General features: G+C 42.7%; 2 protein-coding genes across 3 annotated transcripts in view; one reads left to right on the plus strand and one right to left on the minus strand.

Moving 5' to 3' along the window:
* LOC310861878 (ankyrin repeat and SAM domain-containing protein 1A) overlaps nucleotides 1-8,934 on the minus strand; it is a 153,177-nt gene extending 144,243 nt beyond the window's left edge. Inside the window, exon 1 of the mRNA XM_083769584.1 lies at nucleotides 8,257-8,934. Coding sequence (XP_083625710.1) covers nucleotides 8,257-8,447 — 191 coding nt within the window. The 5' untranslated portion in view covers nucleotides 8,448-8,934. The remainder of the gene's footprint in view (nucleotides 1-8,256) is intronic.
* Nucleotides 8,935-9,492: 558 nt separating this feature from the next.
* taf11 (TAF11 RNA polymerase II, TATA box binding protein (TBP)-associated factor) lies at nucleotides 9,493-16,305 on the plus strand. 2 transcript variants are annotated; one of them, XM_083769585.1, is made up of 6 exons: nucleotides 9,493-9,626; nucleotides 10,945-11,166; nucleotides 12,491-12,627; nucleotides 13,179-13,266; nucleotides 13,999-14,095; nucleotides 14,199-16,305. In XM_083769585.1, the coding sequence occupies exons 2-6, from the start codon at nucleotides 10,993-10,995 to the stop codon at nucleotides 14,327-14,329; spliced, it is 627 nt and encodes a 208-aa protein (XP_083625711.1). In that variant the 5' UTR covers nucleotides 9,493-9,626; nucleotides 10,945-10,992; the 3' UTR covers nucleotides 14,330-16,305. The 2 variants fall into 2 exon arrangements, with proteins under 2 accessions (XP_083625711.1, XP_083625712.1); XM_083769586.1 differs by having other exon boundaries at nucleotides 10,953-11,166.
* The last annotated feature ends 7,195 nt before the right edge of the window (nucleotides 16,306-23,500 follow it).

Raw genomic sequence — 23,500 nt, forward strand, 5'->3', positions numbered from 1 at the left:
CATTTTGTTTTTTTTAACCAATTTAGGCCTGACGTCGAAATAAAAAAGTCTTCTGAAAGAATATATATTCAAAGATTTGTGCCGCATTCTCACAATTTTTCAAAAAATAGCAGACCTACAAGCTCGTAGCGCGCCACTCGGTGGTGCGCTATGAGCTTGTAGATCTGCTATTTTTCAATAGCTAAAGTATAACATAATGCTTGGTTAAAACACCAAAAGGGGTTCCCGCCCAGAATGGGTAAAGTAGCAAAAATGCAGAAAATAGCAGATCTACCAACTCAAACTAAGTATGCCACATCACAACACATTGTGAGTTTGCAGTTCTGGTATTATTATAATTTTGTGTTTGTTTGTTTTTGCGTGATATACCATTGTAGAACAAAGTATCAGTGGTTTTAATCAGACTGAATTAAACGATTATAAAAATAATCCATTAGAACCGTTTTGCATTGATTGATTCATCGATATAAAAAAAGTAACAAAATACATCAAGTGTGTCTTGATTTATTCAATTAACAGAAAAAGTAAGCAATAGAATATGCTATAAGATAATCAACGTAAGGCGGCCTTACGTTGAACCTCATGAGCAGTAGGCCCTGCTATTACTCATGTGGTTCAGGTGTCTAAAGACAGCGTATGACAATCAAGCTGTTCAAGCTGAAGTCTATCGTGCGCACACATGCACGCACACGCACACACACAGTTAATTAATTTATGCCAGCAGAGAGCTAGCCACTATAATTTCCCCGTGCCACTGTTAGCCAGACATTGATCAGCCCAGTCAGGGAGGATGGATATGACACAATGGGCCCACACACAGATCTGTGTGAGTGAGAGTAGATGGAGCCAGGCATGACTGCATGACAGCCACACAATTGGATTTGCGATTAGGAGGCTTTTAATGCAATTAGCTTGAGTACACCGACTGGTACAGTCTGGGGCTGTGAGTAATGCACGCACACACACACACACACACACACACACACACACACACACACACACACACACACACGCATGCATCAGATCACCTGCAGCAACACTTGTCGCTGCTGGTTTAGAGTAGACACCTTGTATGTCCAAAACCCTTCCTTTTTTGAGTGGTGCAACCACTCCAAGGAACAGCAATGTCCGTGTTAACCTATGTGACTATGTGACTGAGTACCAGTAGGGGCAAAAGTGGCGCTGTTGTGCCAGAAACAGAGAGAGAGAGAGAGAGAGAGTGCTGCACTGTTGCCTGCTAATGAGAGAGAGAGAGGGGGGGGGGGGGGGGGGAGTTGCACCACTCAGTTCATGTGATTTTTTTATTAGTATTTAGTATTAGTACAACTAGTATTAGTTGAGCTTGTAGATCAACTTTTCATGCTTTGGAATTAGTGAAAAGTAACAGTTTTGGAGACAAAATGGTAATATAAGTTAGTGCATCTATCTATCTATCCATCCATCCATCTATCAGAGAAAAACCATGCAAGACTGACACCACCAACCTGCCCAGCAGGAGAAATGAGTGTTTCAGTCAGTGCCTTGCTCAAGGACACTTCACACAGCAGCTCTGGGGGAGCAGCCTGGATGGAACTGGGAAGGGAACCTTCCGTTTCCCAAGCTGCCTCTCTACCTCCTGAGACACTCACTGCACCCCTACTCCCCTTCTGTGAGACACTCTTATAACCCATTCTGACCTGAGATCAGATTCAAAAAATCGTTCAGATCTGCTATAATAATAGCAAAAATAATAATAGCAAAAATAGCTGATCTTGCAAGCTCAAAACGTGTCGCATCGCGGCACATTTTGAGCTTGTAGATTGGCTATTTTTGCTACAACAGTAACATGCAATGTGGCCCTCTGGAGTTAGTGTGGAAATATAGTGGCCCTCTCCATCGTCAAAGTTGCCCATCCCTGAGCTAAAGCATAACATAACGCTAACACCAAAAGGAGTTCCCGCCCAAAATGGGATAACAGAGTAGGCCAGCATTTTAGGGGCATACTGGTTTATGAAAACAATAACATGCAAAGTTGAAATATTGAGATAAGAGGTTTCTACCCAGCAGCAATGACTTGTCTTCTCAGATAAAAACCAAAGCTGGCTGGTGCTAGGCCTCCCACAGGGAGTAATATAGGACTGACATCCAGATCCATTTCACTAAATGTGGCCACCAGCCAGCCAGCATCGTAGGGACCGTGTAGGCTTATGACACTCTGTTAACACATGCCTATAGGGGTCTGTCCCCGCTCCCACTTTGTATCCTTCCTACAGGCATGTGGTACTTAACACCAACAGGGACGAGCACATCACCAACAAGCGTCTGTATACGGGGCATTACCAAGATACCAAGATAGCAGTAAGGAGGATGAGACTATAGCTGGCCACTAGGTGCCACCGACACCAAGAACTCCCGGCCAAAAATCTTGTACTGTGGGAACCAACACACGGGCATCGATGGAGAGGACGTCCCATGTAACTACTTTTGTTAGGGACTCCCTGGAACCCCCCCCCCTCCCTCCACCCCCCTCAAGGACCCCTAGCGGTCCCTGAACCCCACTTTTAGAACCAATGGTCCAAACTACACAACCTGCGTGTAGAAGGCCCATAATAACAACAACAGACGGTTCATTGTCCTCTAAAGCAAGGTCCCATTTAACCACTTTGAACCTGGCAGACCTATTTTGGGCATCTCACTGTAACCGAATTTCTGTGACGTGTTTTGTGCTTGTAGACATGCTATTTTTAAAATGTTCAAAATTAAATCATAAAGCTCTAATCAAAAACAGCAGAGTCCATGTGGCGTGTGCATGTGTTGTACAACAAAGCAACAGGATCAATCAAATGTGCCACACGAGGAGAAAAGAAAAAAGAAGAAAATAATAATAATAACTTGTATGAAGCCTAGACTAGAGCCCTTTGTTAGGCAACATGACTTCTTCTTTCATTATGATCAATGATCCTACAGCCGTACACCGTTACCCCGGGTCCTGGTATACAGGCTCTACTGTCAAATGATTGACACACTTGAACCCCAGCATCCATATTCTGGATCAACATTGGCTATTTTTGGCAATGGGATTTGGTGAAGACAGTAAAAAGGTGGTCCAGGCACAGAGCCAACTCTGGGCCAGTCTACAACTTCACAAGTCTAGAGAGGCTATAAATGTTAAACCGCTAAGTCTCCACACCGCCAAGAACCTAGCCTGGTAAATCACTCCACACCACCAAGAACCCAGCCTGGTAAATCACTCAACACCACCAAGAACCTAGCCTGGTAAATCACTCCACACCACCAAGAACCTAGCCTGGTAAATCACTCCACACCACCAAGAACCTAGCCTGGTAAATCACTCCACACCACCAAAAACCTAGCCTGATAAATCACTCCACACCATCAAGAACCTAGCCTGGTAAATCACTCCACACCATCAAGAACCTAGCCTGGTAAATCACTCCACACCATCAAGAACCTAGCCTGGTAAATCACTCCATACCACCAAGAACCTAGCCTGGTAAATCACTCCATACCACCAAGAACCTAGCCTGGTAAATCACTCCACACCACCAAGAACCTAGCCTGGTAAATCACTCCACACCATCAAGAACCTAGCCTGATAAATCACTCCATACCATCAAGAACCTAGCCTGATAAATCACTCCACACCATCAAGAACCTAGCCTGGTAAATCACTCCACACCACCAAGAACCTAGCCTGATAAATCACTCCACACCACCAAGAACCTAGCCTGGTAAATCACTCCACACCACCAAGAACCTAGCCTGATAAATCACTCCACACCATCAAGAACCTAGCCTGGTAAATCACTCCACACCATCAAGAACCTAGCCTGGTAAATCACTCCATACCACCAAGAACCCAGCCTGGTAAATCACTCCACACCACCAAGAACCTAGCCTGGTAAATCACTCCACACCATCAAGAACCTAGCCTGGTAAATCACTCCACACCATCAAGAACCTAGCCTGGTAAATCACTCCACACCATCAAGAACCTAGCCTGGTAAATCACTCCACACCATCAAGAACCTAGCCTGGTAAATCACTCCACACCACCAAGAACCTAGCCTGGTAAATCAGGGATCGCCGTTGGTCTATAAGGTCTCCCGTTGTTGAAACATACTGTTAGTCCAACAACGTGGCTTTGCATGCGGTTATGGACAAGGTTAGTACCAACCCGGAATAATGACATTGACCTAGATCATCCTGGTGATTAGCAGACAATAGTTTACCAGGCTGCCAACAACCATAACTGTAACGACTACTATAAATTATAAATACATTGTTTTAAAACACCACAACTACATTATAATGACAACGACAGGCAGTGGTGAATGATGTCATAGGGATCACTTTCAGAACGTTTTGACGGACGGCACAAACACTATTGGCTGACCAATCAGAATCCACTTGATTTTACAGTCAGTCACATTTAACATGTTTGTTAATGTTTACACAACTTTATCGACCGTTCAACAATGTGGATGCTTAATATGGTCATAGTTACGGTTGTGGTAATAGTATAGCACAGCCCTTAACCACACCACTAAACCCAATAAGACTGTGTTGACCGGGATCCCTCAGGAGTCTACACCAAAATCTCTGAAAATAGCTGATCTACAAGTTTGCGAGAATCGTGGCAAATTGTGAGCTTGTAGATGGGCTATTTTCCTCCAATGTTTGCCTATTGTTTTGCAGAGAATATGGACACTTACTTAGGTTCATGTGGTTAACTAAACATTTGTTACGGAGGGGGAGAGATCGTCGTAGATGCTCTACAAGGGCCCAGCGCCAGAACTTTGGGTCCAGTGTAGTCAATGTGAGTTAAAGGTCAAGCACAAACACAAGTTTGGCCTCATACCACTTTTTTCTGGAAAAGGCTGAAAGAAGTCATTGAAGCGTTTCCTCCATGATGTGTCACTTGATATTCCGTCATAACATTTAGCTCAGAGTTACAAACAGTTACATTAACGCTGCATATTTGAGATTATGCAACCGCTTTCCATAAGATGCAGCAGTTCTAGCATATAGAATGCTACGCAGACACTATGCAAGGAAAAGGTCTAAAAGCAGGTGCTTGTCTACAAACAGTGAATAATTATCTGTAGTCAGAAACACTGTGATCACTACAAATTGTTCAAGGGGGATTCCAAAAGACTTTTATCATCCAACAGTTTTTTACGGCAAAATATTATTATTATTATTATATATTTTGTATTATTGTTTTCCAAGGACAAAGATTTTAACCCATTTTGACCTGAGATCAGATTATAAAAATGTCTTCTACATCCTGACAGTTTTCTGAAAAAGCTATGTTTCTATGTCAGTCGTTCTTCGATTTATCAAAAATAGCAGACCTACAAGCTCGTAGCGCGCCACTCGGTGGCGCGCTACGAGCTTGTAGATCTGCTATTTTTCAATAGCTAAAGCATAACATAATGCAAACACTAAAGGGGGTTCCCACGCAAAATGGGTTTAACTGATGTCCTGGGATAAGAAAAGATGTGTTTGTGTTTGTGTTTGTAAATAAACAAAGATGACAAGTCACTTTCTTCGAGTCCATGACGTGAGTCATCAAAATCAAATCATAGTGCACAATATAGTTATTTTCCACTTTAAAGAGATAAGATAGAAGAAACAGAGCCGGCCAATCGTGTTCCAAGTTCAATATCTGCCAATACCGATTAGCTGACATGGATTTGAGCTCCACCAGGCAGAACCCCGCCTGTGCAGTTTAACCCAAATACACGAATCTTAGAATGAATACGGCGCAGAAGGTGTCCTAGAAACGAACTGGAACATCCTCACACATGAGCGGAGACATCAGTGGATGCTAAAATGCCTTCAAGTCATCCATAATACATTCGAAGCGTTGCCTGGCATTTTATTTGTGGGTTAAACTGCACCGAACAAACACTCCCTTCCTCAAGAGACTTATAGCACCCAAGACAAGAAGTACACTCTCCTGCTCGGCTCACAGTGGCTGCAGTGATGTCCACAATGCTACGGCTGTACGGTAGGACTACTGTAGGCCCACTGTAGACTTTATGTATCACCAACGCCTCATCATCTCCTGCACAGAATAAGGTTATGTGATCAGACCACAGACCACGATAGCTCGGAGAGTGTATACATGGAACCAGATTATGGACCCGTCCATTTTGTACACTCTCAGAGTTACAGTGCCATAAGGGTCCATTTCCATTTGGTTCCTATTAATCAGGGATCTCCTGGAACCCCCTCAGGGACCCCCGGGCGTCCCCGGTCCACATGTTGAGTACTACTGCTGTCCTTTCTTTACATAAGGAAAGGGAGCGATGCTAGGGCACAGGATGCAGGGTTTAATTTAAGGACCTGAGAGGCAGTCGAGTTATACTAAATTACACCCCCGAGCCAAAATCTCATTGAATGGTTAAGAGGCATGGCTTACAGTATATTATTCTAAAACCAAACACTTAAGCCCTGTTCCAAAAAGGACAAAAATACCATACCACATTGTCACATTTTATGCAAAAGTAGATCTGTCATTTATTTCTTCATGTTTTAGGATTTTGCGTAATAAAAGTGAAGACATAATACCCTGTTGAAAGTGGTTAAGTATTACCAAGTGTGACGGCGTGTCTAGTTCAAAACTGAGATAGACATTTTCAGTCACTCATGGTCAGATGATTGATCATTGATCAGGTCTAAATTAGTCTATCGGGGACCACCGGCCCCAAGACGCAAACCCCCATTTAGCATACAACTGTCTAGAGTTCTACAACTGTCATACTGTACGGTGGGGAGAAAACAGTGGAGAGTGAAAGCAATTTTCTGAAATAGTCTCTTATATTTAGGCATTTAGTTCTTATCCAGAGCAATTTACAAGCAGGGTAACACCTACATCAAATGCAGAGAGACAGTGTAGTGTAGGATCACAGGACCTAGCATCAGTCAAATAAATCAGGATTCTGCAATATATATATAATAACGGTCAATAAATGTCATTATTATTATGTACATGTCATGTATAGGATACCAGGTAAACAATGAGCCCCCTCTCAAAGAGTCCTGGGGGTCGACTCCCCCAAGGTCCCAAACTAATATACATGAGAGCAGTTTGAAATATCCTGCAGACCTTTCGCTAAAATAAATACATAATCTAAACTAAGATAACAGACTGTGTGGTTGTTACTTACGATTCTATATGCCATGTTGATGAATTGAATACATATAGGACCACAATGTAAACAACAAGTCCCACCCAGGACTTTTTTGTGTTATCCTTTTAGCCATATAATGTTCTGACTGTACCACGTGCTGTTTACATTTCGGACTAATAAAGTATTCAATCAATCAATTTCGGTGTCCTTGTGATTAGCAGTACACCAGTGGTTCTCAACATTGGGTCGGGGGACCACCCAGGCCAGGGGTCCAAGATGGAACCTTACAGGGTGTGTAACTCTGAGACTGAGAGTGTACAAAATACAAATGGAACCAAAATGGACATTTGTAATTTTGTACACTTCACTCTGAGTTACATTAGCATTCGAGGATTTCACATTGTAAGTTGGGTCACATGGGGTCTGTCTGTGGCCTGGCCTGCTGGTGCATATCAAAACTGGGGGATCCACTGCCCTAGTACAGCCCAGCTGGCAATGTATGGGACAGACTGCTACTAGGGGGGGTAGTCAAGTGTTTATCTCAGCTAGTATACACCTCTATGGTATAGCTTTATGTGTTATGTTCTGAACATAACAGAGAGGCAACACGTTCTCTTTTTACATTCTTAACACAGCTTGAGGAGCAGGTCTTCTCACCAAGCCAAGCCAAGCAAGGTGAAGGTCCTGCTACTACGCAGTAAAGGCAACCATAACAAAGAAAGCTTCTCCCAGTAGTGTGGCTGCTGGCTGGCTGCTACTGGTTAGACTGGTTATTGTTTGTTTGCTACTAGAGTAGCTGGAGACAGAACGTGTTTACTGGCCAGTGGCACCACTATAAACACACAACATAATATCAACAACGTCACCCTATCTGGCCGTAACTCGCTCCACCGATTATAGAGCTAGTTTTCTTGGCGCAATGGGGTTGTTGGCCGGGACCGGTGAGCCCGTGGCTCTTGGGTTCGAACCCGGTTCGGGGAGCTGCATACTGTTCGGTCGCTACACCACAACGGTGTCAGAATTAATAGTGGTGTGAATTAATTAATGACTAGGTCAGTGTGGGTGCAGCAGTCGGCGGTTTTCCATTCATCCCAGACCCGGCAGTGTGGTTTACCTGAGCAGGCTGGACAGAGCGTGAGAAGCGGGCGCTCCGTGGCCGCTGTGGGTGTTCGCTCCCCCGCCGACTCCTCCGGAGCTCCCGCCGCCGCCGGAGCCCGTCGACTGTCGCTTCCCGGACAAGAGCTTCTCCACGGCGGCCAGGTTCCCCGTGCGCGCCGCCTCCAGGAGCTCCTGCTCCTTCCCCATCACGGAATGGGATCCAGAGAAGGGGAGGAAGAGGGGGAGAGGAGAGGGGTAGGGGTTTGAAGCGTACGGTGGTGGAGGAGGCGGTGAAAGATTCCTTTACGATCCCGTGTTGGAGACGGAGGAAGGTGGGGAAGCAAAACAAAAGATCCTCCCGGTCCTCCTCCCCGAGTCCCCCGGTCCTACTTGGGGTCTGGACCCCGGCTCGCCAGATGCGTTGTGCGGCAGGATTCCGCTGTCTAGCTCTGGATGGATGGATGGATCGGATGGTGGTGGACGGCGGCGCTCCGCTCCGGGGAAAAGTTTGGCTTCTGTCCGCCAAGCAAGTAACTTCCTCTGGGGCTGGCCGCTGGAGCCTCCCGTACCGTCCGTCACTTCCTTCAACACCCCCCCCCCCCCCTCCCTGCTCGAAAAGAGCAGATCTACAAGCTCACACCGCGTCGCGTTTCGGGCGATGGGAGGCCTCTATGGTCTCCTGTCCTATCCAAAGCCCCAGTCAGCACAGTGGTGGAGCTCCACCGACCAACCAGCACACACTGGCTGATCTACAAGCAGTGTGGATGGGCATAATATGAAGCAACGTCGCGGCGGAGCCCACTGGAAAAGTGGAAATGTTGTCTTTATGAACAATTAATTTATATAGTTCTACTTTCTAGTGGTATGAGAAACATATACGTGTATAAAATAAAAATGTACATTTCCTTCTTTTTTACAGTCTATGCTATGGTACATTCACATTAGCTTTATAGAAATGTGTAAACAGAGCTTTGTATTACATTGCAAGCAATTTGCCTATTTAATATTAATTATTTAAAATATGTAGACATATGTTTCTTGTTTGTAGCGCTAACATGCTGTTAATTATGTAGTAGTAGGATAATACTAAATGATTGTTATATATATATATATATATATATATATATATATATATATATATATATATATATACATTTCTGCTGTTGTCTCTCCAGTGTTAGAAATAAAGTTTATTTTTTCAAAACCGGAAATATGTTTAGGCACACAGGAAGTTCCCTTCCTTCGCAGTGAATGAAGCTAAGCTTGGCTGCAAACGGTTGCTCCTTTTTAACTTTATGTGCATCAAAGTTTATAGTTAGTTCAAAAATAAATATCTTTAAAATTAAATGACTGCCTGACAACTGAAGCGGACCCAAGATATTACTGGTATTTACATTGTAATCTCTTAATATTGTATTAAGTCCTCTGGGGTTGTGTGTGGCTAGCTGTTAGCTTGTTGATTGTTTTGTTTACATTCGTGTTTGTTTATATCCTCTTTAATGCCATAATAAAGTCATTACATTACTCTGTACACACCCGTATTTGTTCTGCTGCTAATATAACGTCATTTTAGCAGCAGAACAAATGCATATTATGCACTGCAGGACTGCAGGTTTGTTTTCACACACCAGTTAGTTCATCATGAATTTAATTAACTGAACAGCAGCCTAAATAAATGTGTGTGTGAAGGAGTGACTGGGGTACATTTGGCTTCCAAATGGGTGTAAACTGGAAATATAACAGTTTTGTCCTGAAGTCATATTTACTTTCTGTCTAGATACCAATTCTAAATGACATGTAAGTTGAAATGGAGGACTGATGTAAACAAGTCTTAGTGCTTTTTCTGGTTTTATCAGAAAAAAAAGGTTTTAAATTGGCCTGTACTTTCGTTGAACTCTACCTATTCTGCAATCGGTTAATAAAATTTTCAATCAATCACGTCCATTCACTACACCGCTGTTGCACTCTTTAGGTTTGCACACATTTGATTTACTGTATTGCTTATTATCAATAATAATGCGGTACTACTTATTTACTAATCTATTCACCTTATCTGTATTCAACTTTAAAAAGATGTACATGCTTGTTTTTTGTACCCTCAGTGAATAATGCCCAACATAGAATATTATGTGTTCGGGATTAAAAGTTTAAAACACTTCATGTCACTTCACTTCTTCAAAAAAAAAAAAAAAACTTTCAGCACAGTGGACAGAAGACTGTCTCACACATATTTTTCTGCTCTGCTCATGTGAATGTGATGTGACATGTGACAGTCTATCAATGTTGAATCATGAATAAACTCCTAAAACACGTTTAAACTTATGTTGAATATTTCTCCCCTTCAATAATACTAATTTCTATTGTGTTTGATATTGTGGGAAATCACCCCATCACACACACGCACAAAAAAGCCCAAATCCTCTGCAATATTCTTCTGTTGGTATTCATTCCTGTGTTGAGTTGCTTGGTGGATTGTATTTCATGCACTCTCCCACAGTAATTTTGTTACCTGTGTTGCTCATTCCACAAATGCAGCACGATACTTACAAGTTGTACCTCTTTGTAAAGGTCACTAGACTTCCAACGATATAAAATACAAGTATTATTGAAGGGGAGAAATAATGGACCGAAATAACGTTTCCAAACTCTTTTTTGAGGACTTGTATTTGCGCTGAACAAACACTATGACATCTCTGCGTTGCAGCGTTGCAGGAGGCAGGGGGAGCTGTGTTGCTGTGGTGATTGATTGATAATGGCAGACCCCGCACGCATCAAACCGGACGACTCGGCATCAGAGACATCAGCCTGCGAGGACGCGGTCAAAAAGGAGGCTGCTGAAGATGCACAGGAAGGGGCAGCAAGTGCCACCGACGATGCTAAAGATTCTTCTTGTACTTCAACTCCTCCCAAACAGGATGATAAAAATGTGAGTTAAAAGGCTGGTACACACTGCAAGATTTTAAGCCCGATTTTAGCCCGATTTGTGACCCCCAACAAAGTTCCTGTGTCGGTTGTGATTTTGAACGTGCGTCTTGTAGTGTGACAGATCAAAAAGACAAATATTCGGCCGCGATTTCTACAATGTTGTCCCTGTGCCAGATATTCAAGTTGGTTAACCCTTCATGTGAGCGTCTCGGTGCTTGTCGTGGTTTAACCCTTCATGTGAGCGTCTCGGTGCTTGTCGTGGTTTAACCCTTCATGTGAGCGTCTCGGTGCTTGTCGTGGTTTAACCCTTCATGTGAGCGTCTCGGTGCTTGTCGTGGTTTAACCCTTCATGTGAGCGTCTCGGTGCTTGTCGTGGTTTAACCCTTCATGTGAGCGTCTCGGTGCTTGTCGTGGTTTAACCCTTCATGTGAGCGTCTCGGTGCTTGTCGTGGTTTAACCCTTCATGTGAGCGTCTCAGTGCTTGTCGTGGTTGGTTAACCCTTCATGTGAGCGTCTCGGTGCTTGTCGTGGTTTAACCCTTCATGTGAGTGTCTCGGTGCTTGTCGTGGTTTAACCCTTCATGTGAGCGTCTTGGTGCTTGTCGTGGTTGGTTAACCCTTCATGTGAGCGTCTTGGTGCTTGTCGTGGTTGGCTAACCCTTCATGTGAGCGTCTCGGTGCTTGTCGTGGTTGGTTAACCCTTCATGTGAGCGTCTCGGTGCTTGTCGTGGTTGGTTAACCCTTCATGTGAGCGTCTCGGTGCTTGTCGTGGTTGGTTAACCCTTCATGTGAGCGTCTCGGTGCTTGTCGTGGTTGGTTAACCCTTCATGTGAGCGTCTTGGTGCTTGTCGTGGTTTAACCCTTCATGTGAGCGCCTCGGTTCTTGTCGTGGTTTAACCCTTCATGTGAGCGTCTTGGTGCTTGTCGTGGTTTAACCCTTCATGTGAGCGTCTCGGTGCTTGTCGTGGTTTAACCCTTCATGTGAGCGTCTCGGTGCTTGTCGTGGTTTAACCCTTCATGTGAGCGTCTCGGTGCTTGTCGTGGTTTAACCCTTCATGTGAGCGTCTTGGTGCTTGTCGTGGTTTAACCCTTCATGTGAGCGTCTCGGTGCTTGTCGTGGTTGGTTAACCCTTCATGTGAGCGTCTCGGTGCTTGTCGTGGTTTAACCCTTCATGTGAGCGTCTCGGTGCTTGTCGTGGTTGGTTAACCCTTCATGTGAGCGTCTCGGTGCTTGTCGTGGTTGGTTAACCCTTCATGTGAGCGTCTCGGTGCTTGTCGTGGTTTAACCCTTCATGTGAGCGTCTCGGTGCTTGTCGTGGTTTGCAGACGTCCCAGACTGGAGAGGACGACGAGGAGGGCTCGTCCTCTGGCCCCAACTCCGCCAAGAAACTCAAAGTAGGGGAACCAGAGAAGAAGAAGGAGAAACGCCACAAGGTCGACGAGGATGAAATCCAGAAGATGCAGTGAGTCTGGCATCAGATATATAATCACTGTTGGGTGGAAACCTTGTATGTCAAACCGTTACAATTTAGTTATTATTCACTCACAAGATCTTAATACTTTCCGTTGGTTCATTATTGTTTAAACCTGCACAGTGCACACACAACATCCTGGCATCCCTATGTTGGTCATGTTATTATAGGAAGACATTTTAAAAACCCCAACCACCTACCTAACTGGTTCTCAAACTGGGTATTGGGATTTGGCTCTAGACTCTGAGCTGGGAGTGACCCCACACACACACACACACCTGCTGTGCATCTATATGCACATAGGATAAATGAGCCTCTCCACACCCCATAAGACCACAACGACTGAACTCTTCCCTATTAAACATCTATATGCACATAGGATAAATGAGCCTCCCCACACCCCATAAGACCACAACGACTGAACTCTTCCCTATTAAACATCTATATGCACATAGGATAAATGAGCCTCTCCACACCCCATAAGACCACAACGACTGAACTCTTCCCTATTAAACACCATCATGTGTTCTGTTCTCATCCAGAGTTCTGGTGTCGTCCTTCTCTGAAGAGCAACTCAATCGCTATGAGATGTACAGACGTTCTGCATTCCCCAAGGCAGCTATTAAGAGGGTAAGACTGTTATCAAAAGATTATTGATTTAAACTCATCGCTATAGAATGTTTGTTCAGTAACAGGAGTCTCAATGTCTATCCAGCTCTTTATCAAACAGAAAATGCATTTCCAGGTCAAGATACCAATTATATCCAATCAAGATTGAGAATTTACAGATAAAAGGAGGATACAGATTAAACAAGTGGAATTGATGTGATGACACAAATAAATTAGCAGACAAATTTTGAACTGAAAGAAAGACTATATATACATACATATATATATACACACACACACACACACACACACACACACACACACACACTAATAAATGGTACTCACTCAACTGAAATTGTGTCACCTACCTGAAAATGTTTGTTCTGTTTATTAAACAAACTCCATAGCAATGATTACTATCTGAATAGTGCTTTAACCTTTTTAACAGCAAAAAACGTATCACGTACAAAATATCACGCACCGTACATTAAAGATTTTTTAAAGATTTGTTTTTGGCTTTTCTGCCTTTATTGATAGTATCAAGTGAAGATAGACAGGAAAGAGGGAGAGAGAGAAGGGGAGAGACATGCAGCAATGAACGGGACGCGAAACGCTGTCAGGCCAAAGCCTATATGTGGCCTGATGCCCCTGGACCACTAGGCCAGCGGGTGCCCCAGTACTGTACATTTTTAAATGGGGTATTTTACAATTGCTATCACATGATGCATAAAAAAAGACCTTTTTGTGTTCTAGCTGATCCAGTCCATAACGGGATCATCAGTGTCCCAGAACGTGGTGATCGCCATGTCGGGTATTTCCAAAGTCTTTGCCGGGGAAATCGTGGAGGAAGGTGAGCGCTTACATCTCTGTAACAAACAGTTCTTTGTACAAAAGTAGTGTCTGTTAGATTTAAGTACTGACAAAGTTCCTTTCTCTCTCTCTCTCGTCTGCAGCGCTGGATGTGTGTGAGAAGTGGGGAGAGACCCCTCCTCTTCAGCCCAAACACATGAGAGAGGCGGTGAGGAGACTAAAGAGCCGGGAACAGATCCCCAACACCAAGTTCAAGAACATTATCTTCCACTGAGAAGAACTCTCAGGGGATTTGGATTTTGGATCCTAACACTAACATTTATCCTAGGTTGCTTGCTGTGCCACGCACCGAAAATGACCAATTAATAAGCTGCTTGTTAATTGGCCATTTTTGGTGCACGTGCAACTATGCATAAATCACACTTAAATTGTTGGAACAGTTGGTGCCAGTGACACGAGATGTGGCTGACGGACAGGAAACGGTGGGAAGTCTCGCAATACTTGGTACATTCAGAAAGGTGCTCTTTAGATACCATACCTCATCATACACCATTACAGTGTACACCTCGAAAAGCAACACAGCAGACAATAATGTGTTACATGTCTTCTGTTATTTTCCAGAAGTGATTACTTTACAAAAGGTCTCTGTCATTCATAAATAATGTTTGTTCATGAGCTGGTCACTGAGCTCTCATTCTGCCAAACTTCCGGGTAGTTTTGGCTCCCATGAAAGTGTCATGGCGCCCAGTCACGTGACCACTTCTCTTCCTTCTCAGAGCTTCCTTGGGCACTGCATGGGATCATTCCTAGGACGTCTGTGGTCACATAGTGTTAAAAAGGCCTGATTGCTCTGTGCTAAAAAGGACACCAACCTCTCCTATACTTTGTCACAGTGAGCAAGTTCAACCTCTTCTACACAGAGAAGGAGGAACAGTGGCCGGAGCCAAGAAGGGCCATGGTCACGAACTGTGCCCGCTGTGTCCCCAATAAGGACAAGGCCATCGAAAAGCTTAATGTGGTTCAACTTCTACACTGGTCACAGCAGTAATTAAAGCTTCTCTCAAAAAGCTTAATGTGGTTCAACTTCTACACTGGTCACAGCAGTAATTAAAGCTTCTCTCAAAAAGCTTAATGTGGTTCAACTTCTACACTGGTCACAGCAGTAATTAAAGCTTCTCTCAAAAAGCTTAATGTGGTTCAACTTCTACACTGGTCACAGCAGTAATTAAAGCTTCTCTCAAAAAGCTTAATGTGGTTCAACTTCTACACTGGTCACAGCAGTAATTAAAAGCTTCTCTCAAAAAGCTTAATGTGGTTCAACTTCTACACTGGTCACAGCAGTAATTAAAGCTTCTCTCAAGTCAATTCTGTTTCTCTGCTGTCTGTGTGAATTCTCTGATCGTCTCCTGTGTGAATTCCCCACCTAGAGTTCAGACGTTGAGGTGAAGCTTTTTTTCTACTCCTTAACAGCAGTAAAGCCCTGTTCATACTGTGGCACACGAGAGCATAAATTACACTATTAAGCGTCTGTTCTGTGCGATTCCTCTGTATTTTGAGATGAGACCATGTTGTAGCTACTAGTGCAGCTACTAGTACACTGGTCACAGCAATGTCTGGGTTCGTTTTAAAAATGCAGTGTCTCTGCTCCACCTTGGGATCGTGTTCTCATGTCTGTAAATATGTCAAAATAGAAATTGTACTTTTAAGGTCACTTGTTTAATAGCAGATTACCATCTGATTAAAGCAAGAGATTGGTGTATCTTTATGTCAGAACATGCTTGGATTTTGTTATGCTATTATTGTGCCTAAACTGAGTCTTGATTTGTATGTTTGTGTGCTGTATCCTAAAGTGCATACTGCTTGAATTGGAACAAAACTAAACACTTATAAATTAATGTAGACGTCTCACAGTATGCAGGTTGTGCTTTGTCATATTTCTAGCCTCCTGTCTTATTCTTTATTAAAAGGCACCACATCTGTCAATTCACGTTTACACTATTAACCAAAAGAATATACATGTTTAGGTTTATACAAATTGAACAGTCAAGTACCATGATTTATTTGAATCTTTTGCTTGTGCAGAATGTTTTAGTTCTCATGATTATCAGTGGCATCCAAACAATGAAAAATAAAGTATAGAAAAGTCGTGTTTGTAGATCTATTTTTGAAAAGCCAACATGATGACCTGGACAGAAACTGTATAGGGCTACATTGGATAATGGATGTTTTGTAATCAATCTACAAAGTAATGAAATAAGTGGAGCAAAAGTATAAAATCTGCCTGAGGTGTAGTGGCGCAGAAGTAAAGTACTGAAAGTTGGAAATACTGCAGTAAAGTAAAAATCTCATTGTACTGTAAATTAAAGCAAAAACTGCGTAAAACAATCATTCCTACCAGATAAAGCAAATGTCTTTTATAAGCTGAAATACATACAGTATATATATATATATATATTCAGTAAAACCACAGCAATTTTCAGCAACTTTTAAGTTTATTTCTTTCACCATTTAAAATACTAGTACAATGGTTCACGGAACCCATTTAATATTAGATTGAATGACGTGATGGCAAAACAAAAAAATACAAAACGCAAAAAGTAATTCTAAAGAAAGAAACAGTGTTATGCGTTTGCATCATCGAGGAGGAAGATCTCGGAATAAAAGGACAAAGGATTTAAAAAAAGAAAGTCCTTTGAAGTGATTCACATTATGTCACACCAAGTGCAAAAAACAAAATTCACGAGACATACAGCACAAAAAAACAATCATTTCAATACATGCATCCACTCAATCACAAGGATTCTGCAATGTCATTCACATGAATAGTGAGAACAAGACACCCCCACCCTAGACATGAGTACCCCCCCCCCCCTTTCCCCTACATTTACATGGCACCCTGGGTAATGGTTGTCATAGCAACCGTGGCCTGCTCTTTGAGTGCCAAGGAACTGTACAAGCCTCAGTATGGTGAATACAAGAAGACTCACCCCTTTTCTGTTTTCCTCCCAGAATTTTCCCCAGTGAGGGGTGGCAGAGGCTGGACAGCAGACGGCTGGACTTTGAATTTCTCTAACTATAAACTTTCATGACAGCAGACAGCCTAAGTACAAATATAATTTATGAAAAGCTACTACAGTGAAGTCTGTTCACAGAAGCTGTTGTAGGATATGTGGGGATTATCTGACGAGGTACCATTTGAGGGGGCAAAACCTTACATATACTAAATAATACTAAATTGTTTATAGGGTCAATATAAGTAATATAATATAGCCTTTCCACAGGAGTACCTTTTCATATTTTTCCAAAAAGAATACAAACAGCCAATAGCATATTACAAAGTTATTCCCCTCACTGGGGAAAATTCCGGGAGGAAAAACGGGCACGCACCGGGGTGAGTCTTCTTGTTACCAGTACGGTATGACTGTGTTGTGCGCTGCAAACCTTTTGCATCTCTTGTTTTTGGGGGGCAAGTCATTATTAGGCAAATTTCAGAAATACAACAGTGAACACAGCAGATCTACAAGCTAGTAGATTGGCTGTATGACAAGAGTATAATAGTGCTTAAATGTTTAGTTTTTCTTTTTTCTAAACATGACAGAGATGTGTACATTGAGCTTATTTTTATTGGAGCACTAATTTGTCGCTGCAGATGTCCGACTATGGATGGAGCTTGAGAAGGGTGATTTACTATAGTAATGCAGACCAACAATAGCCGATCTATAAGCTCACAAGAACGTTGTAAGCTTATAGGTCGGATATTATTGTCCTATGATGAAGCTTACTGTAATTAGGCAATATACAATGTGATGGTCATTGATGATCTTACCTCCTTATCCACACCAAGAAGCCAAAGCATGGACATCACACAAACATAGAATCCATTTTGAATGGATGTTTGTTACAGTTACTGTCACCTTGACTGACTGACTGTTACAGTTACTGTCACCTTGACTGACTGTTACAGTTACTGTCACCTTGACTGACTGACTGTTACAGTTACTGTCACCTTGACTGACTGTTACAGTTACTGTCACCTTGACTGACTGTTACAGTTACTGTCACCTTGACTGACTGTTACAGTTACTGTCACCTTGACTGACTGTTACAGTTACTGTCACCTTGACTGACTGTTACAGTTACTGTCACCTTGACTGACTGACTGTTACAGTTACTGTCACCTTGACTGACTGACTGTTACAGTTACCGTCACCTTGACTGACTGTTACAGTTACTGTCACCTTGACTGACTGCCTGTTACAGTTACCGTCACCTTGACTGACTGTTACAGTTACTGTCACCTTGACTGACTGTTACAGTTACTGTCACCTTGACTGACTGTTAGTTACTGTCACCTTGACTGACTGTTACAGTTACTGTCACCTTGACTGTTACAGTTACTGTCACCTTGACTGTTACAGTTACTGTCACCTTGACTGACTGTTACAGTTACTGTCACCTTGACTGACTGACTGTTACAGTTACTGTCACCTTGACTGACTGACTGTTACAGTTACTGTCACCTTGACTGACTGACTGTTACAGTTACTGTCACCTTGACTGACTGACTGTTACAGTTACTGTCACCTTGACTGACTGTTACAGTTACTGTCACCTTGACTGACTGACTGTTAGTTACTGTCACCTTGACTGACTGACTGTTACAGTTACTGTCACCTTGACTGACTGTTACAGTTACTGTCACCTTGACTGACTGACTGTTACAGTTACTGTCACCTTGACTGACTGACTGTTACAGTTACTGTCACCTTGACTGACTGACTGTTACACTTACTGTCACCTTGACTGACTGTTACACTTACTGTCACCTTGACTGACTGTTACACTTACTGTCACCTTGACTGACTGACTGACTGACTGACTGACTGTTACAGTTACTGTCACCTTGACTGACTGACTGTTACAGTTACTGTCACCTTGACTGACTGACTGTTACACTTACTGTCACCTTGACTGACTGTTACACTTACTGTCACCTTGACTGACTGTTACACTTACTGTCACCTTGACTGACTGACTGACTGACTGACTGACTGTTACAGTTACTGTCACCTTGACTGACTGACTGTTACAGTTACTGTCACCTTGACTGACTGACTGACTGACTGACTGTTAGTTACCGTCACCTTGACTGACTGACTGTGAACCTTTAAGTACATACATATTGTATGCAAAGACAAGCAGACAACAGTAAAAAAGCTGATGTTTGGTAGAGCATTTTTCTTTTCATTCATGCTGGATTATGTAATTCTATCATAAAAAAAAGCCCATTACAATTGCACTGTCTGGGGATTTGGGTGAAAATAAAAGAGAAGAAATTAATTATATTGCTTTGATATAGAATCAGAATGCAGAGATTGCATTTGTTTCTCGCAAGGCGACACAAGTGGTGATGAGACACAAGTGGTGATGAGACACAGTGACATGTAACAACCACCAGAGGTCTCCCATGTACACAGAGAAATGGAACACTGCAGTTTCCTAGGTACAAAGCATAGTACATTTCTATAGTAATATTTGGCACCCGATTAGAATGCCTCTCAGACAATCAGAATGTGAGGTACTGTGAACTAACCGTGAAATAATTAGTTTTAAAGACATCTCTCATATAAACTCTTAATGTTAATGTTAATGGTCTTATTTCTTAAATATGATATTATTATTATTATTACTACTACACACGGTAGGATACATCCGTTATTGTCTCCGTCCATTCATACGGAATTTGGAGTTTGACCGATGAGTTTCACGAATGTATAAAAAAGAAAATAAATATGACAAGGCAAAAAAGTGGTTATGTAAATACAGTAACTCAAGAACACAAATAATGTACCTCTTCATGGAATTAGCTGGATAAATGTGCTCTATACACAATTTCCTGTACCACAGATCTATATATATTTTTAATCTAAGTTCTAAATTTGTTTGATATGACTTTAATACACTTCCTGGTAATTTTGATGATATGATGTAACAGAAAAGTATTGACAAATACAAAATAACCTGCAAACAAGCTTATACATCCAAAATGAACTACCATAGATGTACATAGTGTTTTTTCAACCTCCCAACAGCCCATGATACATTAAATATGAGACAGAAATGAGCACTTTTAACCACTTGAACGCTATATATCCTTGGTTGACCGGGGTCCCCCAGGGGGCTATTCCTGGCCCCCTCCTTTACACCGTCCTCTACGCAAAATCCCATCGCCCGAAAAAAAAAAAAAATCTACAAGGTCATATGATATCACAGCCCGTCATGTTGTGACGCATATAGGGTTCAAGTGTTTAAAGGGGTAACAGGAAGAGTGGGCTCCTTCTCCTTTTTGTTCTACAATTGCTACAAAACCTGTATATATCCAGTCATTTTGGGGTATGAACAAGACGTTGAATGATGCATTTAGGTCTGATAATGATGTACTGTGCATGTTCAAATGTTTTAAAATTTTGAACAAAATGGATAATTTTACTCGTCCTTAATGCCCACTCTTCGTTAAAAATACCAAGTAATAACACCGACGGCTGGAATACCTCCAACCGTCTTTAAAGCGTCTGTGTGTCCACCATGGAATTAGTTTTCCCCAGAGCACAGCGTCACGTTTATTTTAAATTTGTTTTCACTTTTCAATGGGAGTGCCGCGTGTTCAGAGCTATGCTTGAGCAGGACTTAAATGAGCAGGATGTTCACTTCTGGGATTTGGATCGGCCACTGTTGAAATAATTATGTTGATATATTTAAAAATAGTTTCGACTCTGGTCATTTTGGAAGCGTTTTAGAGCAATGGTTCTCAAACATTTTAAATTCCAAGGTCTCTCCTCAACTGTGGCAGTACAGTATATACAGTAGAACGACGAACCCAGAGGGTCCCTGGAATCCACTTTGAGTAGCACTGATTTAGATGAGAGCTGGGAACACACACACACACACACACACACACACACACACACACACACACACACACACAGCCTTTCATCATCATCATCATTGGCATCGCAGTCTCGGAAGACCATAGATACCTCAAAATACTGTAACTATTGTGTAACCCTTTCTCCATAAACTAGAGATGAAAAGCACATCATCTCCTGTGCATATATTCATGTCTTTGTCCTCTACCTAAGTAGAGAGTACCGTAAGTCCTCTACGGAAGACATGTCTTGTCCTCTACAGAAGACATGACTTGTCCTCTACAGAAGACATGACTTGTCCTCTACAGAAGACATGTCTTGTCCTCTACAGAAGACATGTCTTGTCCTCTACAGAAGACATGTCTTGTCCTCTACCTAAGGCATGTCCTCTACAGAAGACATGCTGAATACACGTCGTCCACACACATACAGTAAGGTGATAGTGAAAACAGCAGCTCATAATTCTAACGTACCTTTTTGAAAAGTACCTTGTTCAGACTAAAAGGAATAATACTGTACATATTATTTCACACCTATGTAACATTACTCTACGGTACATATCCAAGTATCTAAGCTTCACTGTTGTCTTTGTAAACTCAAAGGCTAAAGGGGTCCATGTCTGTATAGAGAGGCCTTTTGAGCTGGCAGTGTCAGAGTCTACCATGTAGTTACAGTAAAGGGCCGTTGCTGCACTTCTCTTCAGTCAGTGCCCGGTCAGTGCCCCAGACGCCCGGCGCCCAGTTCAGTGCCCCCGACACCTGACGCCCGGTTAGTGCCCCCGACACCTGACGCCCGGTTAGTGCCCCCGACACCTGACGCCCGGTTAGTGCCCCCGACACCCGGCGCCCGGTCAGTGCCCCCGGACGCTCGATGCCCGGTCAGTGCCCCCGACGCCCGGCGTTTTTTTTTGTGCAGTCAGTGCCCTGGACCTTCACGTCATGTCATCCTCGTGATTGTATTTGACAACCTGGTCAATTACAACCTGGCGTTTGAATCGTTACTACAACCATGAGAACAGAAGTTCATGTTTACGTCGTTTCAATTAAGCTGCTTGTGCTAAGTGTAATAACGCAGGTGACAGGACGTTTGAGCAATGAGCACCACAATGTTTTTTTAGATTTTTGGCATGGTGTTAGGGATGGGCATTAGATTTTTTTTTTTAAACATCGCAAACGAGTTGGGCTTCATCCCCTAGTGGTCTGTTTGGAATTAATCCATTGAAATCCCAAATAATTGATAGAAGATATTTTTCAATGGATATTGTTACTATTGGGTGTGCTGAATAACATACTAAAATGTCATTTTCAACATGGCATCCACGGTGGTTTACGATGCCTATAAGCTGGGAGCCATCTTGAAAATGATGCCTTTCCAGAAGTTAGATAATTATTGGTCAAAGGTCAAGACCCAAAATAAGTATTGACTAGTTTGGGTCTCCCCGGGGACCCAACTAGTGAAAATAGGCACCATCTTTCACCGGCAAATATAAAAAAAATGTAAAAAGAAAATACATACTATCAGAATATTGACATTGAGGTATTTGGTCAAATATTTCGTGATCACCCACACCCAGCCCTATATCATTTATACTTCATCCCCCAACCTTCTCGTTCAACAAAACATGGAAGTACAAAGTACAAATGAGCCTTTTAGTTCACATAGCTGGAGGAAATAAGGCTCAACACCATGTAACCATCATAGAATAACAACGGTCTGCAGTGGTTTAGATCAGTGGTTTTCAAACAGACTCAGCCGTGCCGTACCGTGCCGTGACCCCCCCTATATATGAACTGGGGATAGCAGATCTACAATGTCACAACGCCTCGTGTTTTGCGAAGCGTTGTAAGCTTGTAGATTGGGTTACAGGCTTTAGTTTAGACATAGCTTTGGTTACGACTGTCATTAGACCGACAACCTATACCTCAAACCCTAACCTAACCCTAACCGCGAGCACGGGAGCAGCGCATGTCCGACCGCATGTTCGTTGGTGTGTTAAATCTGCGTCCCTGTAGATTGGCACAAAGTGTGCCTCTTTCGTATATTATTTGACAGTTTGGTTGAGAACCACTGGCTTAGATGAGAATTGCAAAAGTACATGTTCACTCGCGACTCTATTACAGTACATACAGTAGTAAGGATGATTGGACAGCAGTATGTACTCATGTATCTATGAATTAGTTAGTTATTGTAAGTCCACTTTTATAACGTTAAAGGGATTCCTAGTTGATGTCAAGACACTTTGAAACAACATTACAAAAATAAATTAAACGGTGCAATTTCAACATACATACAGATATACATACAGTAGCCTGGAATCCAGACTGTTTGGCTCTGCTTCTCAATCCGTCCTCCCTTTTAGCCTGGTTTCCTTTTAGCCTGGTTTCCCAAAGTCAGCGCTTATACGTTACGTAGCCACGCCCCACGCCACTGCAGACAACCACTGACAGTCACTGCTGGAAATGTGACTTCAATTTTACATGGGGAAGGTTTCTGGTCCGGCCCCGCCCACAGACGAATCA

Source organism: Protomyctophum parallelum (assembly GCF_964188405.1).
Source record: "Protomyctophum parallelum genome assembly, chromosome: 7".
Lineage (NCBI taxonomy): Eukaryota > Metazoa > Chordata > Actinopteri > Myctophiformes > Myctophidae > Protomyctophum > Protomyctophum parallelum.

Coding starts and splice junctions, on each gene's coding strand:
- taf11 (XM_083769585.1), top strand. CDS start 10,993: ATGGCAGACCCCGCACGCATCAAACCGGACGACTCGGCATCAGAGACA. Junction 11,167..12,490: donor CCAAACAGGATGATAAAAAT/GTGAGTTAAAAG, acceptor CGTGGTTTGCAG/ACGTCCCAGACTGGAGAGGA. Junction 14,096..14,198: donor CGGGGAAATCGTGGAGGAAG/GTGAGCGCTTAC, acceptor TCTCGTCTGCAG/CGCTGGATGTGTGTGAGAAG.